We start from the raw sequence: 27,076 nt of genomic DNA on the forward strand, positions 1-27,076 counted from the left end.
AGCTTTATTTATTAAAATAATAATTCTTTTTCTCTTTGTGAGGCAGAACACCTGCAGAGCTGGCTGTGTTGTGGCATGAGTAACCAAGTTCTGGGGCCGCAGCTGATCACAGGGATCAGTAACACTGATGAAATACTCTGAATATTTTCACTGTGGCTCCAAGAGTCAGGGCTGAAGGAGTCTCTGCTCCACAGCCCCGTTGGATGCTGCATCCAGGTCATGCTCCTCTGCGTCCCTGGTGATGTCTACAAACACCTGCAACGTGGCACAGAGGAAACAACCCCATTATTGCCAAGGACTGTCTGTTTTTGTGCTGGTCATTGGCTATTTCTTCCTTTTATACACGCAGTTTCTAACCTGGAACTCCCACATCAACATACCTGTTGCAAAGTGTTCAGTGACAAGCTGTACTCCTCAAGCCTGAAATTCTGTTTAGCTGCAGAGGGGTGGAGAAAATATCCTTAAAGCCCAAATCCATATAAACACTTTGAAAGCCATCTCCTTACTCAGTTGATTGTTTCCTTTTACCTGCTTCTAACTTGGAGAAAGACCGGGACAGGGGTAGTGCATCTGCCATTGGTATTTTGTAGATGAGCAAGGAGGAAGTCCTGAAAAGGCAATGAAAAAAAAATTAATTCATCATTTTGTGACTCAGCATCAACGTTTGGGGGGGCTTGTAGGGTGACTGTGCTCCCAGGTAAATTATTGAGCAAGATCAGTGGGAGCAATAGAGAATCCCAGCACAAATCCAGGCTGGTGTGCAGCCCACAGGACACTCACCTTCCTTGCCGAGCTGCGCCGGGAAACAGGTTTAGAATATCAGCGTGGAGAGCATCGCTTTTCTCCGGGTCTGACATCTTGATTTCTAGGTGGTAACTCGTGCCAAACTTACTCTTGAGATCCTCAGGGGAACCGATGTACCTGCAGAGGAGGGAAAACATTGTTCAACCCTCCATAATCAGGTTGGGCAGCAGAAATGCACAAAAACCGCTGGTTACACACGCGCCACAATCCAAACTGGTATTTTCCCTTAGATAAGGAAGGAAAAAAAAAACAAAATGAAAGTAAAACCAAACAAGCCCCCCCAGACTGAAAACCAGGTGTCATCCTGGTGCTGGGTGTGACCCAGTGCCCACCGTAGGTGCCCCGACACCAGAATGGCCACGCGGTCACACATTGCCACCGCCTCCGGGCACTGCGTGCTCAGGATGGCTGCTCGTTCCTTGCTTTTCATGGAGCTCTGGATCACCTTCCTGGGGACAGAGGGATCACAGTTACCTCCCAGGAATTGCCAAAGAAAATCCGGTTTATATATCTCCCTTCCTAAAAGCAGCTGAAATGATAAAGTTACTAGAAAGTGGATGACTATTTAGAAGAGTTCAGTTATCTCACTTGAAGATGTCATGGATACCAATGTCATGTTTGTCATGGCAGCACCCCCCCCAAATTTTACACTTTTGGCGTAAACTGTTGGTGAAAAGCTAAAGCAAACACTAGGGCTGAATGACTAAAGGAAGAGCTGCCTATAATTTTTAATTTTTCTCTGAAGAAAACAGGATTTTATGCCTTTTTGTCACGCTCACCACATGCGGCGCTGCCCCTTCGGGTCCATTCCCACGGATGGCTCATCCCAAAGCATCACTGTCGGATCCCCCAGGATGCTCAGAGCAAAGCACAGCTGAAATGGGAACAACACGAGGTCAGGTCTGCTTTACTTCACCTGCAAAACTGGTGAGTTTGTCCTGATATATCTTAATCCTCGTGCGTCTTTTCAAGGCTGAAGCTCTTGATTCCAAAACGCAGGAGGAACAGGGATTAAAAAAAAAAGCCACATCAGGTGTTCTCAGTTAACATTTTAATCTCTCAAAATCAGATTTCCCCCAAACTCCTAAGCCTGCCAAAGATGAGAAAGTGCTTTTCCATCCCATTTGCTGGCAGATGCACGTGGTGGGGCATGAAGAGGTGATTACCTTGTAAATCCAATTTGTGGTTAGCACTTATTAAACACACAGTGCGGGAGAGTGGGGGAATGGGGAGGGAGGAACCTGCCAGGCTCGATTCCAAGGCTATTGATGAAAATAAATGATGCCAGGAATCCACTCAGCTGAAGGTTTTCTGTGCACAAGGTCCAAGGAAGAGCAAGCAGGGTTTGCTCAGGTAGCAAAGACAAAGGTAACACGTACCTTTCTGGCTTCTCCAGCAGATAACCTCCTGGCTGGGGTTTTGAAATGCTTCAGGAGGTCCAAGACCTTGGCTATGCTGTGGGCAATGGAAAGGGAAAATGCCAAAATGAGCATCTCAGTGTGCAAACACTGTGGTGAGGGGAGCTGAGGAACCAGACACGCTTGTCTTGGCTGACTACACATATCACCTTGGGTTACTTGGTGATTTTACTCCTAACTTGGATGGTAAATTAAGGAATTCTTGCAGGAATTCAAGGCAATAAGTGCACCTAATGAGAGAAATGATTTGCTCATATAACTGGCCATGAACTGGAGGAAGTTCAATTTTTTCCTGAAGTTTTCTAGATAAACTTAGGCTAAAATCTTCATTGGCAAGGGATTGAGAACAGTATAAAGTAGCAGATCTTATCAGGACATCCCATTTTTCTGAGGTAAAGAGGCATTGAAGGCTGTCTCTTAATCAGAGAAGATGCTGAGTTGGAAGGGACCCACAAGGACCATTGAGTTCACCTCCTGGCCCTGCACAGGACCACCTCCAAGAGTCACCCCATGTGCCTGAGAGTATCATCCAAATGCTCCTTGAGCTCTGGCAGGCTTGGTGCTGTGACCACCATCCAGGTTTGTTATCAGGAAAAACCTTTCCCTGCCCTATAGAATCATGGAGTGGCTTGGGCTGGGAGGGACCCTGCCTCTGGAGGGAGGGAGACCCAAGAGCTGAGATCACTTGGCTTCATACCAGCTGATGGCAAGAGCTGCATCTTCTTTCCTCATCCCTCTCACAGCAGCATATGCCTCCAGGTGCTGGAGCACCGTCAGGTCTGGCCAGAGAGGGTCCTGCTGAGGGCAACAGCCCAGGCACCCCGGGGACAGGGCGGCTGCATCGTGGTCCCTGAGCACCACCTGCACAAACACACACACAGAGAGACAGCTGGGGGCTGTGGGAGTCACAGAATCCCAGAATCGTTTGGGTTGGAAGGGATCTTAAAGCTCATCCCATCCCACCCCCTGCTGTGGGCAGGGACACCTTCCACTAGCCCAGGTTGCTCCAACCTGGCCTTGGACACTTCCAGGGATCCAGGGGCATCCACAGCTTCTCTGGGCAACCTGTGCCAGGGCCTCCCCACCACCACAGGGAAGGATTTCTTCCTAATTATAGAATCATGGAATGGTTTGGGTTGGAAGGGACCTTAAAGCCCATCTCGTTCCATCACCTTCCATGGGCAGGGACACCTTGCACCAGCCCAGGTTGCTCCAAGCCCTGGCCAAGTCAAACAGTAGCCAGCTGAGCAGTCAGCAGACACTGGTGAGTGGTCACCGTGTGGCTGCCCAGAAAGCTTCATGGACAGGGACCACTCTCCAGGAATCCAGGGATCCTGATCCATCTGCCTTTTCACTGCCACGAAACTTTGCTAATAGCACCAAGATGAGACTCCCTTTTCCTGGTAGTACTTTTTTGTTCCCAACATTCAGTCCCAAATCTGTAACAGCAATGGCATTTCCCCTCCCCCAGCACATGTCATTAATCATTCTGCACGTAATTAATTGATGGATTGTTACTGGCCCAGCACTGTCCACATTCGTTTCCAATTTCCTAGTTTTGCAAGGCTGTTTATGGAGAGGGTTATTTTTGGGTTTTATTTACGTGGCGACATTTCCTGCAGGGCTTGGGAAATTTCACAATGGGTTTCCAATGCCCACCAAAGATTTTCTGTAGCTCAGATCCTTAAATCTATAACATTGACTTCGATGAAAACTAGAACGTGCTTGAAGTAAATCAACACTTCCTTCTCACTTCTGTAAATATCCAGAGTGTATAAATTGCACATAAATATCCATAAATTCCTTGACTGAAGGGCTGTGTTGCTGACTTGCCTTATCATATCCTTAATTTATAAAGGCATCAAGGGCATCTCCAAAGGAACCACCTACCTCCCCAGCAGTCACTGTTGTTTTTCCAGAAATCATGTTGATAGTTGTGCTTTTTCCAGCTCCATTGGGTCCTAACAGACCTAATATTTCTCCTAGAACAAATATGCAACAACTGTTAATAATAATTACTGCTTATAAGACCTTCTTCCATCTGTGCTGGGCAATATCCAAACGTACAGTAGGGGAAGGGGTTGTTCATTAACTTATCCCCATAAATTAAAACTTTGAGTGGAGGAGCCCGGGATGTTGGGTCTGGTTGCCCACAAGAAAATCCTGATGAAAATATTTCTCCAAACGTGACCTTCACTTTAGATTTTAGTCATTTGTATTATAGGGAGTGCAGCCAAATACTTGAACCTTTCTTAACACTAAAAGAGAGATTTTTGACAGCAAGTTTGTTCTGTGTCTTGCAGAGGGAAGTGGCTTTCCTGACTTCATATTCCTTGCGCAAACTGTTGACGATGACAACGGACTCCTGTGAAGAGATGGAGAGGGAAATAAAAACTCTCCTCCTGTCCCATGGGACAGCTGGTCTGTTTTTACCATTAAGTATGACTCTCTAAAAAGAGAAGAAGATTTCTCAGTTAAAAATCCAGGAAAGAGAGCAATAGGGAAAATTAAAAAGAAAAAAAAAGGGGGGGGGAATAAGCAGAATGGGAACAAAAATAATAGTGTCAGCTAAACTACTGCTGGTGCCAGGGTGAGATCAGGTCAGGACATCTGAGTGCATGAGCTCAGGAAGCACAGATGAAGGTAAAGCAGCTAAGAAAGCAACCTGGAGATGGAGAATGAAAAGGGAAAGAAGGAAGAGGGTTGGACTCACCTGGTCCTGCTGCAGGGAGACCATCGTGCTCCGCACCCTCTCCCTCTCCTCCTGGACTTCTGGGGGCTCCTCCCCAGGGTGGTCCCTGTTCTGCTGGGTGACCACTCTCTTCTGCTGGATCCTACAAGTGGAGGAGGAGAGGTGGCATCACTGGGAGTCACTTACAAAAAGGTTGGTGTTTCCAGGTTTGTTCCCAGGGCAGCACCAACGCAGCCACGGCACAACTTATTTGAGCTCAGGGAGTTCATAGAATGTCCTGAGCTGGAATGGAATCCACGAGGCTCGTTGGGCTGTTCCACAGACAGTGTTTGCTCAAATATTTATGTACGGGGGAGAAACTAAACCCCACTGGCATCCTTGAGAAAATAAAGGCCAAGTTTAGCTTTTCCTTCATCACTAACTATTGACTGGTTCCTGCTTCACACGCACCAGGGATCTGTTCAAGGAGGATTAAAATACACACAGCAGGTTGTCAAAGGAATTTGGGCATCTAACCCAGAGTCACGAAATCACAGAATATTCTGAGTTGGAAGGGACCCACAAGGACCATCAGGTCCAACTCAACCCAGCTCAGTCACATTTGTTAGCACTTAAAAATTCAGTATTTTCTACAGATCTTCTCCCACATGACTTAGGTGGTCAGTCTCTTGCTGTTGATGACAGAGAAGCAGAGAGCAGGTAGCACATGACCAGCCTGATGAAGCTTTAGGGGGACTCTCCATCCTACCAGGAACAATACTGACACCTTTGAAAAGGAATTAAAATGCTGTGTTTTGATTTGTAACTATAATTTTTCCAGCTGCAGTGAAATGTTCTGAAGCCTCAGCTATAATAAAAAAAAAAAGCTCAAATCACAATTTTTATCCTCTCAAGGACATTGTAGTTCAACTGATCTATTGCAGCACACTGGGTGGGAATTTGCCACCAGACACATTCAGGGAAACTCCAGTAAATTAAGCTGTAAACTGCAATGACCCAAAGGAATTAAAAATCCTTCCCCTTGTCCTTAGTTTCCTGCCCTTCAGATAAAATGGTTAAAACTAAAAATACAAGTTTTATCCACATTGTGCAAAGTTTTTTTTTAAGTTCCCCCCCTCCTCTCCTCCTGCTGTCAGGGGTGAGCCAGGAGCAGCACCAAGCCCACCCTGCAGACTGGGATGGTTCTGGCTCACAAGGAACCCCTGGGACACACCTGAAGACGGGATCAAATCTTGTAAGTCCTTCTCCATATCTCATCTCCAAACGGCGCAGGAGGAAAGCAAAAATCACACAGTGGAGGTATGGCTAAAACACCAGAAATTAATTAGGTTGGTGTGGAGACAAGGTAACAACACACTTGATTAATATTAATTATAAGGGGATGCAGGAACCTCTCTCATTTATTTCAGCTAAAAGGTTTAAAAGGGGAAGCAGTTAAATTGATGCTTCCCATACATTTCCATCTGACATGCAGATCTTTTGCAAAAGCCTTGAATTCCTTCTGCAGCTTTAGCTCAGATAATCTGCACCCCGAGAGATCCTACAGGATTGGGGATCACATCATTCTTTTGTAGAAGCAGCATTAAACTGATTACTTGATTAATACTATCTCTCCCTTAGACATTAATATTATCTCTCCACTTCATACCCCCCTTCCCTCCCCAATTTTTGCACAGATGATGCAGCATCCAGGGGCCACATGAAGCACAAGCCCATGATTCCTTGGATGTGTCTCCCCTGCCAACCCACAACATGAAACTTTGGCCACACAACCCGTGGTTTATTTATGAGGAGAGTTATACAAGCCCAGTGCAAGTCCACTGCATCACAACAGCCACCCTTTCCAAAGCAACCACCTTCCAACTGTTCCTTACTGCAAAGACAGCCATGTAGATGTGTTTCCAGGACTGAAGGAATTTGTCACTTTCTAAAATTGAGAAGTGCTACAAGAAAAGAATGTCAGTCAATTAGGAAAATTCCTTAGCACGGTGTGTCTGAGTGCAGGGTCAGAGCAAGTGGGGGAGGTAGGGATGTTTAGCTTTTCTTCAGGATGGAATAAAGCAGCTTTGAGCTGCACTTTGGTTTTGCTTCAAGCTGCTCAAAGGGTTGTGGCTTCCTTGGCCACAGTGATTCAGAGGGGCCTCAAATCAGATCAGGTTAGATTGACTTTTCCCATCCTTGGTTCTCTCTTCCCAGTTCTTTTACCTCCTGCCAACTGCACTTCCTCCCTCTGGGTCTTCCCGCTCCACCTCCTTTCCCTCCCGTGCTACCAAAATACAGCCACTGTAACAGCTCTTGGTAACTAAACAAACCAAAAATATCCCCACCAAACAAAGGATTAACAACTCAAATCTTGACTCCTTCTCTCACTCCCCTTCCCAGATCTTTTCTTCTCTCTCCTCTTGTCTTCCCTCACTCTCTTTTGGGCAGTTGGCACTTCGAGACAGGGAACTTGGAAAGTGCCTCTTGCTTTGCCAGTTTGCACCATTAGGACCATTATGGAATTTACTGGGATGTATTTTACTTACCAGTGCAGAGAACATCATCCAGCCCAGAGGTGGAAACACAGGAATCAAACAACAGGTGTAGTAAACTGGTTCATCATAGTTACTGACTATATAGAGAACATAATTCACCTGGAATAACGCAGGAAAAAGAATTTCCAACATCAGTGTATTATTGCTAAAAACCAGGCTCTTTGTCACTGATTTGGATTTATTCTGCTGCGTGTTGATATATTTGAAACGAAGCCTCAAGTGGCAAGACATGTAAACCAAATATTTCAGAGGGAAGATGCTCTTCACTCACCAGAATGAAGACTAAAGACCGAACGTGACGGTTGCTTCGCCCATTGCGAACTTTGACGGCAATTAAATAGATGAGGAGGACAAGAGATACCCCATAACCAACGATGCAAACGATCTGGAATGAGAGAGAGCAACATCAGGGCTCTGTGGACATGTGGGAACCTGCCTGGAGCAGCCCACTTCGAATCCAACAATCAAAGCACAAGCTGGCTGTGGAGGGAGGGAGGGGGATTTGCGTCTGCCGGTTTTCCTGCGCGCAAGGAGCTCACCAGGAGCAGGGTGGTGCTGGCCTGCAAGGGGAAGGTGCGGCTGAAGGCCACCAAAATCCCAAACATGAGGCACATCAGGGTCCAGAAGAACGGGACGTCCACCAGGGCCTGCCCACACCAGTATGCCGAGGGGAAGAGCCCCGAGAGCCGCAGCTGGGAGCGAGCCTGGAGCTGTGGGTGGGAACAGGGAGCTGAGTTAGAACAGTCTAAAACACCATTCCCGCTCCTCCCTTCCCTGGCTGAGCCTTTCCTCTCCTTCCCGAGCACTTGCATTTCTAATTCTACCGTTGTTTAAAACCACATCGTTCCTAAGAAGGAAAAAAATAAAATTAAATCATTCTGATCTCAAAATCTTTATTAACATCCAAATTATTCTGAGCCCCAGCTGGTTCCCCTGGGATGCAGAGAAATGCACTTTGGTACAGCACTGTGCTTGTGTGGTTGTATTTCTTCTAACATCCTACCTAGAAATCATGGAATCATAGAATGGTTTGGGTTGGAAGGGACCTTAAAGTCCATCTCATTCCACCCTCTGCCATGGGCAGGGACACCTTCCACTAGCCCAGGCTGCTCCAAACCCCATCCAACCTGGCCTTGGACACTTCCAGGGATCCAGGGACAGCCACAGCTTCTCTGGGCAACCTGTGCCAGGGCATCACCACCAGTAACTTGTCTCCAGAGATATTGAATTTACATTCACTTCTTGTGTAAAACCATCTACAGCTCGTGCTCTTTACCTTGTAGTCCTCCATGCTGCTCACTGCAAGGAGAGGAGGCAAACCAGCAGCCAAAATCAGCAGGTAGCTGAGACAGTTGAAAAAGATATGGTTCTTTAAATCTGAGCTTTCTGTCTGTGGAGAGAAATTCAGAGTCACCCACAATCAACAGCTATCCAGGGAAAATCTGGCTCGTAGGATGGTTGAACATGCAAGTGAGCAAGAACACTAATGGTAAAAAATTTGTGGGTAAGAACAGAAAACAGAGCAAATTAAAAAAAAAAAGGTGTTTGGCATCTTAGAATTTTCAAAAAGTATTCGAATAACTGTAAATTGTTGAGAAAAGAGATTAACTTTTTGATGCTGATTCCTGCAAAATGGATGTTGGAGAAAGGTGGGGTTTGCAAGTATCACTGCTGTATTCTGACCATATTCATCATCACAGAATGGTTTGGGTTGGAAGGAACCTTAGAGTTCATCACATTCGACCCCCTGCCAGGGGCAGGGACACTTTGCACTAGCCCAGGTTTCTCCAAACCCCGTCCAACCTGGCCTTGGATGCTTCCAGAGGTGGGGTATCCACAGCTTCTCTGGGCAACCTGTGCCAGGGCCTCCCCACCCTCACAGGGAAGGATTTCATCCTGATATCCAATCTAAACCTAATCTCTGCCAGTTTGAAGCCATTCCCCCTTGCTCTGTCTCTCCAGGCTCTTGTTAATAGCCTCTCTCCATCTTTCTTGCAGGTTCCCTTCAGGTACTGGAAGGCCGTGGCACTGAAACCCTACAGAGCTCTCAAACACGGCAGAAGAAACTGTCCCTAAAATCCCCCAGGAACCGGCAGCGGTCGGACCACTGGCCCCAACCCTTGGATCTTGCTCACCCAACCAGGTTTCCAACCTTCACAGTCCTTATCTCTTCAGCATTCCAATTAATTCTCACCTGGAAGGGCAGGACAGGACACTCACCCTGGAGAAGAGCTCGCTCCAGAGGCGGATGCGCGCGGTGGAGTTGAAGAGCCTCAGGAAGGTGTTGCTGATGATGTTCACGAGCAAAGGGTAGCAGTTGATGGGTTCTGCACCACACATGACCGTGAACCGGTAGCTCTGAAGATGTGAGAGCAAAAGATGTCACCTTCACGCCCTTGAGAAGTGTGAGCAGCACTCGAATAACATTAAATATTATTTAACAGGTTAAAAAAAAAATCCTCCCTCCTCTGCTGTGTTTATTTCTCTGCACCTTGTTTAAGTACTTTTCAGGGGATCCTGTTGGTGTACAGGATGAAAGAAATAAAAAAAAAAATCCCTCACCTTGCCTTCCAGGGATACTTTTATAGCTCCATTATGATGTGGAAGGCTTGTGATGTTCTTCTCAAGAGTTATTTCTGGGGTTATGCCTTGAGCCTTCAAAGCAGCAATGAAATCCTCCATTTCTGATCCTGAAATCAAGTCAAGAACAGACATTAGAGTAATTAGAGAGAGTTTTTTTCTTTAAATATGAACAGTTTCATACAAACAAGTTCCCACTTGCAAAGCAGAGGATGTTAAAAAAACCCCAAACACTGACATTCTAAGCAAACATGATTTGCTATATATTTTTCTATTTTAATTAAACTGGTTTAATACGTGTGTTTCCATTCTTAGCTTATTTATTGCATTTTTTTTTTAGTTTGCCTGGTTCATTACTCTTTCACATATCATCTACTCAGTTATTGTCACTAAGAATGGATTTGCTTTTGCTCAAAAGAAAACACCTCCCAAAGGCACAAATGTAGAAAGGAACGTACAGACAGAGTAAAGCAAGGTTGGTCTGTCAGCTGTAATAAGATTCAGGTTGGTGCAGAAAGTGAGTCAGCATCACATGTTCTTCTTTACCTGTGTCATTGAGGATGAGAAGGTTTGAGGACCTATTTTGAATTTTCTCCTTAGTGGGAAGAAAATATGGACTAGCTGAGATTTCCCAGCTGCTGGAGCTGTGCCACAGTTGGATGAGAGTTAAAATCATCATCAGTGGAAGCATGAATGTTCCAAACAGCAGCAATCTAGGTGGAGAAACAAACTATGAGTGAGTCCAGGGGAACTCCAACTTAACTAATATTGTGATGTGTGGGGAAACTCAAAACTTAAGCAATTCAGAGCTCTACCAGTAAATTCAGACTGCCCTTATTACCCCGGCTTTTAAACATTTTCCACCTAATCCTCTGCTTCCAAACATCCCCACCAGTACTGAAGCCTTCCACAAGTCACTCCATGGAATGATTAAATCCCTTGGAAAGCTCTGAGCCAGCACAGGGGCTGCAGGGCAGGGGGGAGCTCCTGTACTTACACGGCCCTGAGGAGTTTCCCGTCGTGCCGGAGTTTTAGGAGGCGAACTCTCATCACAGCACACACTTGCTGCCTCCAGAGCCCCATCCCACTCCCTGCCAGGATCCCCTGTCTGGGAAACTCCAGCAGGCTTTGGTCCCTCTCCTCCAGGTCTCCGTCTCCTGTGTTTTAAAAATGCCATTATCCACAAAGAGACTTCGAAGGACACGTTTTAATCACAATAAACAAGGATCTTCTTCTCTGAACTGAGGAATGCTTTGGCTTTTTTAAGTCAGAAAAGAAACAAGGGCAGCGAAAAGGGGCCATGATTTATCCAGAATATAAATTGCACTGGTGAATTCAGATTGGCTGAACCTGTATGGCAAAACATCCAGTATCTTCACTGGCCTTGTGAAGTGCCTTCTGCCCAGTTTAGCTCTTCCCACCTCCTTGTCTGGGCAGTAAAACCCTTCAAAGGTAAATACCCTTCCAATATCAACCATCAGCCTTCAATTCTTGTACTTAAAAGCCTATGGGAAGTCAAGACTGAATCATCCAGACTTCTCCAAGAAGATACTCCTCACTAAAGGAAAGTGGGATACAACTGCTACTCTAGACCTACAGTTAACAGAAACTCATTAGGTGTTCAATTAAAACATCTGTATATGTGGGACCTTAATAATATCACACGTGCAAATTGGAGTCAGTGCTTTACCTTCTCCATCGACGGCTTCCTCACCCTCCAGCTTCAGGAAAACATCTTCCAGGGTTGTCCTGGTAACCTCATAATTAACAACCCCCTGCAAAAGGCTGCTCTCGAGGTGGCTGAACAGATCTGCACGACAGGGACAACCAGACTCAGCCCAGTGGCCAAGGCTGGTGCTGAGCACAAACTCAGACTGGGCAGGATTAAAGTTGGGTGTTTCAGCATCCACATCATTAATCTCCATAACTCAAAAACCATCACAAAATTATCGTGCTCTTTAGAGGTAAGCAGTGGAAAATTCAGAGTTTTTGATTAACGTGGGCCACCCTGAAAACAGAGGAGACTCGGTGGATTTTAGTTTGGAGATTAGTTGGTGGATTTTCTTTTGTTCATCCGCATTATTAATATTAACATGTGCATTGGAATCTTTCTGCAAGACTGATGTTTATGCAGCTTTCAATTCCCACACAGTATGGACTAGGGAATGGAGTTACTCCCTTCACAGCAACTTTGCTTTCTGCTTTTCCCACCACTTGGTTTCCCTTTAAAACCCTGGCACAGTGACAGGTTTTCTTACCTGGGAAGCTGTCGGTGTTTTCCAGAGGCAGCATATAACACAGCTCATCCCTCTTCTTCCCTTTGAGCACAGCATCAGGGATGTACTGTCTGACCAGGGAGGAGATAAGCTCTGGGTCACACAGGTCATTTGTGTGCATCCTGTTTGTGTTAAAGAACCATTGTTATAGTGTTAAGTGAGGGGGAAAAAAAATGTTTGCATCATCTGCTTCAAATCCAAAGCCAGGGAAACCTTCAAAACTGGGCAGCATTTCAGTGGGAATTTTTATAGGTGCCTGCAGTGCCCCTGGTTTTGCCATTCATGCAAAAAAAGAGTTGAGGTTGGGAATAATGATCCTGACCAGTACTGCTAAAGCAAGAACACAGAAATTAAAATCCAAAGAAAAACAACTTCTCATTAAAGCCGCTGCACATCACTCTGGTCCCCTTTCAGCTGCAAAGGAGGCTGCAAAGTCATTTTAGCTACCTGCTCAGAGCTTTCAGGAGTGGGTTCCAAAAAAAAGCAGCTTGGTGTCCAAAGCAGGGTATTTTTGGCACCCTCAGAAGTCTTTTAAAATGAATAGTTGAGATTCCGAGTACTCTGCATAGAAACTGTGCAGAAACACAGACTCTACAAGAAAATGCTCATGAGAACTAGAAGTTATTGGTTTTTTAATTCCAAAAAGAGTGACGACCAAAAGAAAAGCATTTACCTTAAGTGGTAGCCAATTCCCCATTTTCTCTTCAAGTACAGGGATGAGCCAACACTCTGTAATCTCCCATTAGAGAGGAAAGCTTTCCGATCTGAGGAGGTACGAAAACAAAGGATTTAGGGGGATTTACAAGAGAGCAGTAGACTGACCTCACCCTGATCCTTCTGAACTCAACAGACACGCTAATAATAAATTGAGAGGAGTAAAACCAGGCCAGTGCTGAAGGTCTTTTTTCTTTTTAAACCACTGCCTTTCTCCTAAATATCAAGTTACCCTTTTAATTATGAATTCTTCTGGGCTTGTGGAGAATTTCCCACACACAGCACGGGAATAATAAGGAAATAGGAAAGATATTAATTCAAACAGCAGCACTAAAGTCTGTGGGTGCTGTCAGCGACATATCCAGACAGCATGGAAGTGCTTTATCCTGAGGAAGAGCACGAGCAAGGTCTTGGAGGGACACATCAGTCCAGGTTCAGCCTTTGCTCAGCCTGGGTTGGGTGGTTGCCATCAGACAGAACATGCCCCATGAGCACAGATTGCATCATGGTGGCACCCACATGTGGCTTCTACAGTGGAAAACCCTCTTCTGCAAACCCACAAAGTGCAAATCTGGGCTCACCAGCATGAAGATCAGCCTCCTCCATGGACTGGGTGCTGAAGAGTGTCACGTGTCCAGCCCGGCGTTCCTTCAGGAGGCTCCACACGTGGTGCCTGGAGCAGGGATCCAGCCCAGCTGTTGGCTCGTCCAAAAGCAACACCTGCAAAGGCCAACGAGGTCAGAACCATGTTCCCATGGCTCAGTTCCATGTTCACATCACCCCATTTCATTCTTTTGATGATCTCACTCGAAGAATGAAATGCATCCTCAAATGTCAGCCATTTTTATTGCTCTTTCTCCTGCTACAATATCACCACTCTTTTAATTAAAAACGTGGTTCTCACTGAACTAGATCCCTCCATCCTTCCAGTAAGTGAATGAGGAGGTCAGTAACCTTGGAATGCCAGGGGAAAATTACACCTGTCTCTGTGGCAGGTCAAAATGCAAAGCTATGAGCTCAAACAGTACACACTGAGTGTGCATAAATCAGGTCCCTACCTGGGGATTCCCTAAAATTGCAATTCCGAGAGACAACTTTCTTTTTTGGGCCCCGTTCAGAGCATCAGCACAAACGTTCTGAAGGTCGGTGAGGTCCAACATCACGAGGACTTTCTGCACCTTGGTAAGACACGAAGACAAGAGTCAGATTCCCAAAGCACTTGGTCACATTTTAATTCACAAACGACTACACACAGCACAGGAGAGCACAACTTCAAGATTTCAAACTTATCTACTTTAAGTGGCTTTTCTCAGAGTGAAATGCTGCAAATCCAAGTTCCAGCTCACAACATGAGGATAAGAGAGAACTGAAAAAGCACTTCACCCCTAAATTAGGGTTGCTCTCATTTCCACAGAACCAGATGCTGGTGATGATCTTTTATAAATAAAGCCCAAACCGCCCAAGATGCCATAAAAGAAAAGTCAGTGGCTGACAAGCACATACCAACCTCTTGCTCTACTTCCTTCTGCTCAATCCCTTTGATGTGGGCGAAAGTTCTGAGGTTTTCCTTAACCGTTAAGGCTTCAAAATGCAAGTTAAGTTGGGGGCAAACCCCAACCATTGCCTGAATTCCTTCCCTATCCGGTATTTCAGAAACGTTGTAGTTGTATATCGTTGCAGAACCTGCACAGGGGGGTGAAGGAAACAAATTTCATCTTGTTTCCCAGTTATAAGGAGAAAACAGAGTGGTTTGTGTTCATACCTTTGACATTAATTCCAGCACTGTGGATGTTTCTCAAGTGATAAAATAGAAACTAAAAATATTTTTAAAAAAGCAAAATAACCATGCAGTCCAAAGCTTTAACACCCCTCAAAAATATTTCAGAGCACCAGGTCTCTCCCTTGAGAATAAAAACGTATTTCCTATAGGTGTTTTCCTTGGAAAGCATCAGGCCATCCAGATGGAGAAACAACCATCTGTGCATGCTTACACACGTGAGCATATCCATAAAGGGTACATTATCCCTGGAGCTCACGTGGAAGGAGGAATTTGCACTGAAACAACCCAGCATGAGGGAAAATTGAGGGGTTTTTTTTGCATATTTTCCCCTTACACTTGAAAAAAAACCAAACAGTTTCTTGTTTTGAGCATTCAGGTCCACGATCCTACCTGCTGAAGGCTTGGAAAATCCACTGAGCACATTTAAAAGGGCAGTTTTCCCACACCCACTGTGGCCAAGCAGTGCAGTGATCTGGCCTTCATATATGTTTAAGGACAAACCTGGAGTAGAAATAGAACATGAGGATGGAAGTTTGTGAGAAGTGGACTTGTTCCTGTAGCTTGTGGCCACGAGTGACAGAGTGACATTTGTTCTGAAGCCAAGAGGCAAAACCACAGATCCAAAAGCACAGGTTGGGTCTTCAAAAGTTGGGGCTTAGCTTGGTAAGGAACCACCTCCTGCCAAGTCTTTATTGAATTGAGGGAACAAGTGTATTAACCTCAATATTTAAAGAATTTTGACTTCAGTTTTCTACAAGGTTCACAACCTTTTGTTTTAGTGTGGCTCAAGAGAGTGTCCATAGGAAGAGAAGAGCCCACAGCTTTCCCAACATGGGAGATTTCAAGAGTGATTTCAAAGCAGCCAGACTTTGCTACCTCATTTTCTTTTTTAAAAAATACTTAATTCATCTTTCTGTGGGTTGTTTGGGTTGGGTTTGTTGGTTTTTTTTACTCAATATAGACATTTGGGACCATACTGATATTTTTAATATTTTTCATATTTTTAATTTTTTATATTTTCATTTGGAGTTCCTGTTGAACAAAGGCATTAAACAAATACCCCACAACTATGCTATGACTATGTCAATTATTTGCATTGGCAAGTGCTTGGAGAGCCTAACTCAGGCAGAGACAGCAGATTTGGCCACAGCCAGGGACCAAAAAACCCCAAGTTTTGTTTTCCCAAAATAACTTATATTTTGAAAGGGAAGTTTGAGAGGGGATTTTTAGAGTTGTGGAAAAAACACACAGCTTTTAAGGAGAGTTTTGCTGTTGCAAAACGTAATAAACAGTGATTTTCTTGGAGGGAAAAGGGTGATAACAAACAAGCTGGTAAAAATTTGCCAGTAATTTACCCCAGCAGAAACAACCATTGCTCAATGTAGTTTAACAGTACCAGAGGCAAAATTCAGTACATCCAGTACCTTTCAAAACATTTTGAGTTCTTATCTAGTGAAAAACGAATAAAAGAATTACAGAATCTCTTCTTACCCTTTAAAGCTTCGATGCTCTTGCCCTTCTTCTTATATGTCTTTTTAATGTTATTTAATCTAAAAGAAAGGTAAGCAAGCCATTACTATGGAATCACAATTTGGGCATGTTTCCTCAAAATAACCTTTGAAACCTATGAGAAGAATATTTCCCAACCTCCTCCCCAAACTGGTCCTGCTCACTCCGAAGGAATCACTTTATGGAATCTATTTCTTGTACCTCTAAAGCAGAATTAGCAACTGTACTTTTCTAAAAGCTGTTTAAAAGGTTTCCAAGCCAAACTCGAGGAACACTTAGTGAAGGAAGCAGGAGGCCCTAGGGAACGAGATAACTCGTGGTTATCTAATTAAAAGTGATGACTTAGCTATTAATTTAGTAGATTTATGTTTATTTTCTGGTAACAAGCAACAGGCAGCATCAGCAAAAAGCCCAACTAGCCCTGGAATGTTGTTCAAAGAAGTATTTTATTCACCACACTCCATCAGTTTTGTGCTTAAAGATCACAGAATCACAGAATATGCTGGGGGACCCACAAGGATCATCGAGTCCAACTCAGCCCCGCACAGGATGATGGTGAAGGGGAACAGAGTCACTGCTGATGCTCTGCAGAGAGGAAAGTGTAGGGCAGAGTGTTTGGCCCTGGCTTGGAGGATGCACCACGTCCAATAAGTGTTCAAATCCAGCTCCGGAGCAGAACGAAACCCTGAACAAACCCTACCTTTCACACGTTTGCTATTAACCTTTATCTCTATATATAACATGACTCAGCCTAACATTCACCAGTGCAACATGACTGTGCTCTCTGGGGTCAAATATTGCATGTAGAGGTGTGTTTTTCATGCCCACAGGAGCCCTCACCTGATTGCTTCCTTCCCGTCGAAGCCCGGGGGCATCGGCTCGGCGTTACCGCTGAGAACGGGGTCGTGGCTGCTCTCGCTGCCAACTCTCACCCCCACGTACCCACTGCTGGGCTTGAACCAGTATGAGGGCCTCAGGAAGAAGGCAGGAGGATGTGGCACCCCATACTTGCCTAACTCAGGGACAGAGAAGGTGAAATATCAGCCCCAAACCATCCAGCCGTCTCTTCCTCGACAGCTGCAGGATGCAGACTCTCAGCAGAGTAAAAGAACTGATAAATTCTGCTATTTAAGTTGTCCACTCATTCATATCTGTAAATGCAGGTGGAGAATAATCACAGCAAAGACCCCATTTGCAACCTCTTGGGTCCAAAAGTACCAGGTCAAGTCCTGTAACACCCTTCCAAACCCGGTGCTCAGGGCTGTGGGAGCAGGATCTCAGTGCATCCCTGCAGGGTTTAAGCCTGTTTTTGAGGCAGGGCCAAACAAGGCAGCTACACACACACAGATTCTGGGAAAACAGGATTCTTCCCAACCCTTTATTTCCTGAGAAATGCAGTAAATCCCATTTTCATGCCCTGATGTAACCTGTCAAGGCTGTTAAGATGCCCTTCCACAGCCTGACCACCACGCTACCAGGACACCTTTTTTTGTTGCTCCACGTGGGTTACAGCCTTCTCTCACCCCACCACCCCTTTGGTAGCTTTCCCCCTACAAAGGGAGAGAATTATAGAAAAAAATGCAAGGAAATTCACTTTTTTTCCCCCCTCCCATTTCCACTTACCAGGCAAAACCTTATCAAAGTAGATGGCCAGTAGGAAATACAAGATACTGTCAAGGCTCAGTGCGAGGTAGAAGTTATACAAAGGGTACAATTTGGGGTTAGATCCTGGTCCATGTTTTTCTAATTTTACCATCTAAGGGGAAAAAAAAAAAGCACAAGTTGGAAGGGTCAGATATGACACTTCCTTCAGACAGAAATACTACGTGCAACCTCCTGCTGTGTCATCACAACCACTTTCACTGAAAAACCCAAGTCCACTCACGATCACGATGCTGTTTCCAAGGAGGCAAAGGGCTTTATTGTGACCACAAGCATCAGAAATGCTTCAGTAAGCTGAATTCAGAGTTGTGGAGAAGTTAATACAGCAGCAGAGTGATGCACGTGGGGTTTGCCAAGGCAGCACTCCCAGACCTCAGGGTTCTTGCAGATCTCTGTGCCCACCACACACATCCCACTGTTGCAGGGATGTACAGAGATTTCAATATATTGCATATACAGAGGCTGTAAAATGCATAATGCAGTGGACTGCCCAACAATCTTTGTTACAAATTAGGATGGACTTTTTGGAGTCAAACTCTCCAAGCGTTTAGAGCAGACGGGTGTGACTGGGTTGTTCTGACCATACAAACTGTGGATGGTGCTGTGGAATTCTGCAGCAGGAGGATTGCTGTGGGCTGAACTTCTGGTGGTGCACTGGCTTTCTTTTGGACCTACCGTTGCAAGGCCAGATGTGAAGGCAAAAGGACTGAAGAGATTCAAAATCCATCCTGCAGATGGTGGCAAAATGTCGAACAGTGTCAAAAAGCCCACTGACCCAAAGAGGATGTGAAGGACAAATCCCACAAAACTGGTAATATTTGGCTGCTTTAACAATGAGCTGATCATGAAAGTGAAGTGAATCTGCAGCAGAGAAAACCAGGAGTTAGCAGGGTGCATTTCTGCTGGCAATTAAAAAAAAAACAAATGTGAAAATAGGAGCAAAATTAGAGACCCAGCTGAGCTTCAGTTGTCCGCTACAAGATGCACATGGCAATCACAAAGTTTGTGATTTAGCAGAGAGTTCTGAGAGTTAGGGCAGGCTTATAGGGACAGACAAATCACTCCCAGCCTGGTGTTTGCACCTCTCTTTACTGTGATTTCAAGTCAGAATCGCTCAAAATGTAATGGGAGTGATATATTTTGAAATTATGTTAAAATACAGGTAAATTTTTATATATAAAATATAGAATATGTTTATATATATAAAAAGATATAAATTATAAACATTATAACAATAAATTCCAATAGTGAGAAGTTTTTGTTACTTTCTCATATAATGCCCAGCCCTGGAGAACTCTGCAGTGTTTGACTTTCAGATATTTTAATTAGGAAACCGGAAAAAAAAAAGTTGCATCATTTAAGAAGACAAAAGTAGACTTACAGAGGCCATGCCATAGAAGAAATAAAACAAATATAGTTGTAAAAAGCTCTGATGATTCAAAGCGTCTGTCAGTGTGATCAGTGCCAGCAGACTGGCTGATATTGAGATGTACACAGTGTACAGCAAACTCCAGGATAACCTACAAAGGAAGGCACAGTTATTTTTGGCCCTGAAACGACACACTCTGTAATTCAAAAGTTTCGCAATTCCAAGTATATTTACAGGTTCCAGACTGGAAAGGTGTAAATATCACAGAATCAAAAGATCAGGTTGGAAGGGACCACAGAGCATCATCTGGTGCGATTTCCCTGCTCAGGCAGGGTCATCCCAGAGCACATGGCACAGGATTGTGTCCAGATGGCTCTGGAATATCTCCAGGGAGGGAGACTCCACTCCCTCTCTGGGCAACCTGTTCTGGTCAGGGGTCACTGCACAGGAAAGAAGTTCTTCCTCGTGTCCAGGTCTTGAACCTCCCCAGATCTCTGCAGATGCAGCAATGCCAGCAAAGAGAGACAGAGCATCTGCAGCCAGGAGCCCTTATCTGAGAGCTTTTCCTAATGATGTGAAATATTTGGATTTGGAAGCCTGTTTGGACAGACCCTGTGTCCCTCCTGTGCTTCATCACTGGCAGTTTTCTCCAAAATCTGTTGTTTCTGCACTTTTAGTGTTGTCTGTGTGAATCCACCCATTTTCTGGAGGCAAACAACACCTCAAGCCCAAGAGCCTTGCTACGCACACGAGGAATGCTCTTCCCCTTTTCTGGGGGGAGAAGAGCAGACCTGAGCAGAACAAACAGCAAGAAAAAAACCCAAACAACCTGTCTTAGATCAACTTGCTTGGAAATAGAGGTTCTCCAGCAAACAGAATCACGGAATGGTTTGGGTTGGAAGGGACCTCAAATATCACCTAATTCCAACCTCCTTCCGTGGGCAGGGACACCTCCCACCAGAGCAGGTTGCTCCAAGAACATCCTGCATACATTAGATAATGTAACCCCTGTAATCACACAGTGAAATTCTGCCAGACTCACCAGAAGGCAACATCTTGCAAACCCATTGCTCCCATTAACACCTTGAGCTTCTTCTTCTCCCTTAAAACTTTCACTGATAAAAAGTACATAAACGGGGAGTAGCACAATATAGCACAAAAAATGAACAGAACATAATCCAGTCTAAACACAGGTTTAATCAGGGGTGATTTCAGATGAACCCCAGCGATTGACTTCATTTCTTTCCAGACAGAATGGTTGGTTTTCATCTAGAGAAAAGAAATGAGGTGTAAATTTCGTTTTTGCAATGAAAGAGCCAGCGTCAGTACAAATAGGTTTTTATAAGCATTGAAACTATTAGTTTGTCAATAAAGTTATGTTTATAAGTGGCAAATAACAAATATTTAGTATCTTTTTGTGCTGCCTTGCAATAAACACTAACCCTGCCTCGAGCCTTGAGAATGATCTGCCAGTCTTTGAACTTTTGAGTCACACCATTTAAGAAGTTAATGATCACAGAAAATCACAGGACCACGGAATCCCAGAATGGTTTGGGTTGGAAGGGACCTTAAAGCTCATCTCATTCCAATCCCATGCCACGGGCAGGGACAACCTTCCACTAGACCAGTTTGCTCCAAGCCCTGTCCAATCTGGACACTTTCAGGGGTGGGAAAACGAACTGGTTTGGTGGGGAGGATTTCTTGTGGGTTTTTTTGCTGTTTGGGGTTGTTTTTTTTTTTTTATTTACAGATAACTCTGCAAAGAACAGAAAACATGTTTTCCATCATAGTCACTTACTTCTATGACTGCTGCATCAATGCTGGACTGCACTGAGAGGAAACCTCCGTACCAGTACAAAGGAACTTTGCAGTAACTTTCTGAATAATCCCTGCAGGATTCTGTTGGGGAAAGAAATGAAAAAAAAAAAATTTAATTAATACATTTCCATATGTATGTGTGTATAAATACTTATGTATAATGTGTGGGGTTGAAAATGTCTTTTACCTAAGAGTCAGGAAATCAAGATTTAGTTTTACTCAGCCTTTTATGTTTTAACGTGGGGACAGGCTGGGAGAGCTGGGGCTGGAGAAGAGAAGGTTGTTTGGAGACCCCACAGCACCTTCCAATGCCTGAAGGGGCTACAGGGAATCCAGAGAGGGACTGTTCATCAGGAACTGGAGGGACAGGACAAGGGGGATTGAGTTCAAACTGGAAGAGGGGAAATTTAGGTTAGATATTGGGAAGGAATCCTTCCCTGTGAGGGTGGGGAGGCCCTGGCACAGGTTGTCCAGAGAAGCTGTGGCTGCCCCTGGATCCCTGGAAGTGTCCAAGGCCAGATTGGATGGGCTTGGAGCAACTTGGGCTAGTGGAAGGTGTCCCTGCCCACACCAGGGGGTGGAATTTGACAACTTTTGAGCTCCCTTCCAACCCAAACCATTCCACGATTCTATGACTGTGGATAAGGTTTAGTTGTTCTTAAAGCTTTTTTCTCTGACACTTGTTTCCTTTCACGAAAACAGACTCTCAGATTTTAATCAACATCTTTCTGGAGTCGTTCAGCACATGTAGCCTCCATCCCTTTGGAGTGGCACAGCAGCACAGAGACCCAACTAAGCAGCTTTTAATGTAAAATCAGATTCTACAGTTTCATTTGGTTCGTTACCGATGTGGTCAAAGAAATCATTTGGAAACACAGTTCTGCTGATTTGAAGTCTGAGGCTGTAGGAGAAGTCATCCTTGAAAACAACACCAATAACTTCATCTTCAAAAACTCCTTTTGCTTCCATTTTTTCCTCATTTTCCACCTCTTCTATTGTTATACCTGCCGTTAAAATAAATAAATAATATTTAAAAAAAAAATAAAAATAAACCCATCACAGCTAAAACTCTGATTAGCCGGGCAACGACATGAAAATGGGGCATCACTACAATTTGTACCCTCAAAAATCACGCTGGCCAGAGGTTTTTCTCCACCCCCAGGGGCCAGTTCAGACGTGGAACAGGGATTTAAGAGCAGCGTTACCCCTCAGCACTGACTCCGAAGCCACTCTGCCCATTATTCTCCTGGTGGTGTTGGTTACAGGTGTGTACATGAGCATCACTCCCGTAGCATTATAGGGTGGATCATCCAGTTGCCCCAGGAATTTGTAAGGGAATTCTGCCCTCGGGGAGTCCCATATGATATCCGCCGTCTCCCGGAGCGTGAAGAGGAAAACTGCCAACGTCACCCATTCCTGGAGGGGAGGAGGGAAAGGCAGAGGTGAGTTGGAGCCCAGGGGTTGGTGGTGTGGGGAGGCTCTTCCAGGCCCCTCCTCAACCAGCTCTGCACCATCCAGCTCCTCTGGCTGTGGGTGTGTTGTGGTTTGAGATCCCCCAAAAATCCAATTTTCAAGTCCAAGCCCCCCCTCCCACAACTCCTCCCAGTGTGAGAGGGGTTTTCCAGACAAAACACACGACTCAATATGGGGGGAAGGGAATTATATTACAATTATTACACAAATAAATATTATAATACATTATATACATAATCCTAGCTATCTCTCCTATGATAAAGCAATATTTACGTTGGATCAAATCTCCTCTCCCTCCAATAAAAGTCCAGAAGGGAAGAAGGAAAGATCCTTTCCACTTTCGGGGCAGCAGTGTCTCTCCTCTTCAATGCAGCAGTCGTAGCTGGAGCTGTTGCAGTTGAATTTCTCTCTCCATTACAGGGTGACTTTGCTCTGCACACGAGGGAGAAGCCCTTCCACAGGTGTGGGGTTTTTTTAAAACACGAGGAACGTTTTCAAGTGGAAAACATGTTTTCTTAGTACAGGAGCCAAGGAGGTCTGCTGGTAATTGTACACCATAACCATGAATTGGACATTGTGTTCCTTTGTCCAGTGCAGGATGGGAGCAACAACCAAAAGCAACAAATCCAGCTTTGTCACAAGGCCGTGTTGTGTTGGGATGTTCCAGTGTCACAGGAAGAAGGGCAACTGCTGACATTTCCCAGGGAACCTCATTACCAGCTGAGGTTTCTCATATCCCCTTGCATAAAAACCATGCAATGTAAAAAAAAAAACACTTTGTAGTGGAAATCCTAATTTCCCTTTGAGAGAACCGACACTTGCCTGAAAACTTTGAGTCTTCACCCTCCACACCAGAAGAATGTTTTTCCACAGGAGAGCACGAGTTTGCTGAAATATTTTTGAGGCTTTCTTGAGCATCCCCTGCATTTTTCCAGCTGAGAAAGAAAATTATAAAATTCAGAATGAAACAGATCACTGGAAGTTAAGGTATTTACTTGTGTAAACAGCACTTCGGGGGAAGCCAATAACATGTCAAAGGTTGAGAACTTGTCTCCATTTTACAGTTTGGACAAGCAAGGTGAAGTTCAAAGGAAATAGCCCAAGATCATGAAAAGGAACAGAGAGCTGGGTTGGGCTCAGCTGCCTCTTCCATGTGCAGATTCGTCCTTCTTCATCTTTGTAGAATGAGACAACTGTTCACTTTCTACATTTCACTGTAGGAAGAATATTTATGCCTTGCCTTAGATGTGTTTTTTTGGCAAACCACCACTCACCAGCTCCAGGTATTGTAACCAACCCCAAAATCATCCCTGTTGCACACATGCCCTCTTTCCACATCACCCATGGGGGGGAGGCCACCAAAAACCCTGGTGAGATGCTAAAGGTGCTGTAGTGGGTTGACCCTGGCTGGACACCAGGTACCCACTAAAGCCACTCTCTCCCTCCCCTCTGCAGCTGGACAGAGGAGAGGATAAAAACAATGAAGGATTCCAGAGTTGAGATAACAGCTGGGAGAGGTCACTGACTGATCACCATCACGGGCAAAACAGACTCAGAGTGGGGATATTAATTAAATTTATGACCAGCAGGATCAGAGGAAAAGAGCGAGAAGCAAAATAATCCTAAAAACTTCCTCCCACCCCTCCTTCCTTCCATGTGTTCCTTTATATCCTCCTAAATACCGAGCAGGGAATTTTATTGGGGGATACTTTTATGGGGGATATTTATTTCAGCTCCAAGTTTAATTCCCTGCGCAAGAACAGCAGCGAGTTCAGAGTGACAGGTTTCGCCCCCTCCCCAGGAGGAGAGCAGGGCAGGGAACCTCCCAGCATGTTTTTGTATTTTAATCCTCTCAAATGGCCTGAAACCCCAAATCAAAGCAACCTCAAATGCACAGTGCTCTATTCCCCTTGGACATCACTTCCTGACTTCACAGGTTGGGCAGCTGGAGTTAATAAATGCTTCTACTGCTTTGTTCCCTTCCCTGCTTGTTTTTGGAATAATTACGTATTTGCCTACTCCGAGGGTGATGGATCCAGAATCCCTGTTTACCCTCTGGCTGTTATCACAGGGTTTATCTCCTGGTGCTCTCCTTTCTCCTGTGCTTCCCCATCCCAGCCAGCAGTGAAGCTTAAAGGCAAATAGGAAGGGATTTCTAGGAAATGTTCCTTTTTTTTGCCCAGGTCTGGATTTCAGGCATTGTGAACTGAAATCAGGATGTCTGGGCAGTAAAAAAAGGCTCATGGAAAACATGATGGTCTTGTAAAAACTGCACTGAATCTCTACAAGCATGACAAACACTTCATTTAAAAACTGATGGAGCTAATCTAAAACTTTTCAGAAAATTCCAACTAAGTTTCCACCAGTTTTAATTTATTTTTTTCCTGTGGAGCAAGATGCAAATACCACTGGAAGCCAAACATGAAGCTAGGAATTCAAACAAGTGATGCTGCCCAGAAAAGCTGTATGAACATAATCAGGAGGAATTTAACTTTTGGTTAGATACCTAATAAATACTAGATATTATTAATTTTTAATTAGATACCTAATTAAGCCATTAGATAATGATCAAAAAGGTAAAGCAAGAGAGAACCCTCTGCAAGACCTGAGGTACAAAACTTCACGCTCAGAAGACAAAATAAACCCATCAGAATTTTCTCTGGAGGCAGCAGTGTTTGAGAAGCTTTAAGCCAGTTCAGAGCATCCCCTGGAAAACTGGATGTCTCTGGAAGTGTTTGCCTCCCAAGGGCTCATTAAATACACCCAAACTTCTTGCTCTCCAGGAACAAACTGCTCAGGTGTTGCAGTAACTTCTACAGGATCTTGTGTGTGTAGTTCTGCCCTCCTACAGGTTGTCCCAGAAAGGCACATCCCATATAACCCCTTCCTTTATTTACTGTCTCAGGGAATTTCTATTTGGCACCTCCTCAGACTTCTTTCCCTCTCATAAAAAATCAATTTGTTGTGATCTAGCTGAAGGTGTCCCTGCTCATTGCAGGGGGGTTGCACTATATGTCCTTTTGAGGTCCCTTCCAACTCAAAATATTCTGTGAGTTGGTGATTCTGACTCCTAAAATCTTCGGGAGCACTGTCAGGAGCCTCTCCATGCTGCCTATGGAGGAGTGAACGCTGCATCTCCCACTTCCCAGAGGAGCCACAGGTTTTCCGGGAGCCAAGGATTAATCCCTGCACGTGGGGAGTGCAGAGGTGAATGTGCTCTTTCTGTACCCTTCTGTTTACCAGTTATTGCAGCTTTTTGTTTGCATCTGGTCCCCCTGATAAACGCAGGACAGATTTGCACCGACTCCACTCTTCAACACACAAACTTTGAAACGGGTTATTTCCCTACTCTCAACTTGAAAATAAGAGCTCCAAACCTGCCCTTTGTCAAAGTTCAACACTTTAACTCTTACAGAGAAGTGAAACTTGGGTTTTTTAATTTTTTAGATGCTTTTAGTGGCATCAGCAAAGCAGGAGGAGGAGAGTGGAGGGAGCGATTATCATCTGGGGAGACCCAGTGATCAATCTGCAGCTCTTCACCTGCAGCCAAAGTACATCCGTGGTGAGAATCAAAATCCACACACACCCAGAAAAGCTGATGATTTTTGCTCCTTTGCCTCTTAAACATTTTGTCACGAAGCTTAAAATTTGTCAGAGAACATGAGCTGGAAGGGGCAGCTCCCCTGCATTCAGTGTAACACTGTATTAAATAATCAGGAAAAAAAATTGATCACCAAACAAAAGCCCGGCATGAAAACACCCCGAGGAGAATTTTTCTATTTCTAAATCAATTTCCCCCTTAAAAAAAAAAGAAAGAAAAAAAAGAGAAGTGTGAGACTCCTTACCTGATGTTGTGTTTTCCATCAGGACTAGGTGCCCCCCAGCTCTGAGGTGTCCGAGCTCCTGGTCCCTTTGCAGCCCCGGCGAGGGCTCAGTGCCGTAGCCCAGCCCGGTGGCCATGCCCCTCTCCAGACGTCACAGCCCCGTCCCAGGGGTGTGAACGCTCCCAAAACTTCTGGAGTGATGACCCAGCCATGGAGCAATCCCTACAACCCACTGGCCCGGAGCCTGGAGATGTTTACACACCAGAGTCTGCAGGATTTAACACGACTCGTGCGTCGCGTGCGATACAACAGCAACGTTTCCACCAGGCAGGAGAGTCGGGGTTCACCCTGAGGTGGGGTGAACAGGAGCTCCTGAGTGCTGGCAGAACCACCTCCTCACTGCCCCAGCTTCTCCAGAGGGAAAATTCTGCTCTGCCTTCTCCCCATCTTGCTCAAAGCCTGACTCAGCAAACGCTCCTTCCTCTGCCGAGGTGAATCCTGCCTTCCAGGACCAAGGGGATTTCAGTTCTTGTTCCTCCTTTCCTCGCTGTTTTTCGTAATTTTTAAATTTTTTTTTTCCTGTTTCCACTCCTTTTAATTGCTTTTCCAGCAGCTGCCAC

The 27,076-nt window shown here is 44.9% G+C and overlaps 1 protein-coding gene across 2 annotated transcripts; it reads right to left on the bottom strand.

Moving 5' to 3' along the window:
* Window positions 1–27,026, bottom strand: LOC113971616 (ATP-binding cassette sub-family A member 9-like). 2 transcript variants are annotated; one of them, XM_027691719.1, is made up of 39 exons: window positions 26,478–27,026; window positions 23,455–23,567; window positions 22,365–22,575; window positions 22,005–22,163; window positions 21,140–21,240; window positions 20,384–20,610; window positions 19,354–19,492; window positions 18,648–18,833; window positions 17,934–18,066; window positions 17,151–17,322; window positions 16,293–16,351; window positions 15,192–15,302; window positions 14,529–14,704; window positions 14,080–14,199; window positions 13,603–13,741; window positions 12,981–13,071; window positions 12,290–12,429; window positions 11,722–11,841; window positions 11,029–11,188; window positions 10,578–10,744; window positions 10,014–10,141; window positions 9,672–9,809; window positions 8,728–8,841; window positions 7,991–8,161; window positions 7,723–7,836; window positions 7,443–7,550; window positions 6,789–6,857; window positions 6,128–6,219; window positions 4,936–5,056; window positions 4,470–4,587; window positions 4,113–4,204; window positions 2,920–3,083; window positions 2,184–2,259; window positions 1,584–1,678; window positions 1,137–1,253; window positions 781–921; window positions 529–608; window positions 381–436; window positions 1–255 (listed from the first exon to the last, which is right to left on the bottom strand). In XM_027691719.1, exons 1-39 carry the CDS (start codon window positions 26,590–26,592, stop codon window positions 166–168), a joined length of 4,923 nt encoding a protein of 1,640 aa, XP_027547520.1. In that variant the 5' UTR covers window positions 26,593–27,026; the 3' UTR covers window positions 1–165. The 2 variants fall into 2 exon arrangements, with proteins under 2 accessions (XP_027547520.1, XP_027547521.1); XM_027691720.1 differs by lacking the exons at window positions 1–255; window positions 381–436; window positions 529–608; ... (1 more) ...; window positions 1,137–1,253; window positions 1,584–1,678 and adding an exon at window positions 1,685–1,785 and having other exon boundaries at window positions 8,728–8,839; window positions 9,670–9,809.
* Between the last annotated feature and the right edge of the window lie 50 nt (window positions 27,027–27,076).

This window comes from Neopelma chrysocephalum, unplaced genomic scaffold (genome assembly GCF_003984885.1).
Source record: "Neopelma chrysocephalum unplaced genomic scaffold, ASM398488v2 Primary Assembly neopelma1_84, whole genome shotgun sequence".
Classification (NCBI taxonomy): Eukaryota; Metazoa; Chordata; class Aves; order Passeriformes; family Pipridae; genus Neopelma; species Neopelma chrysocephalum.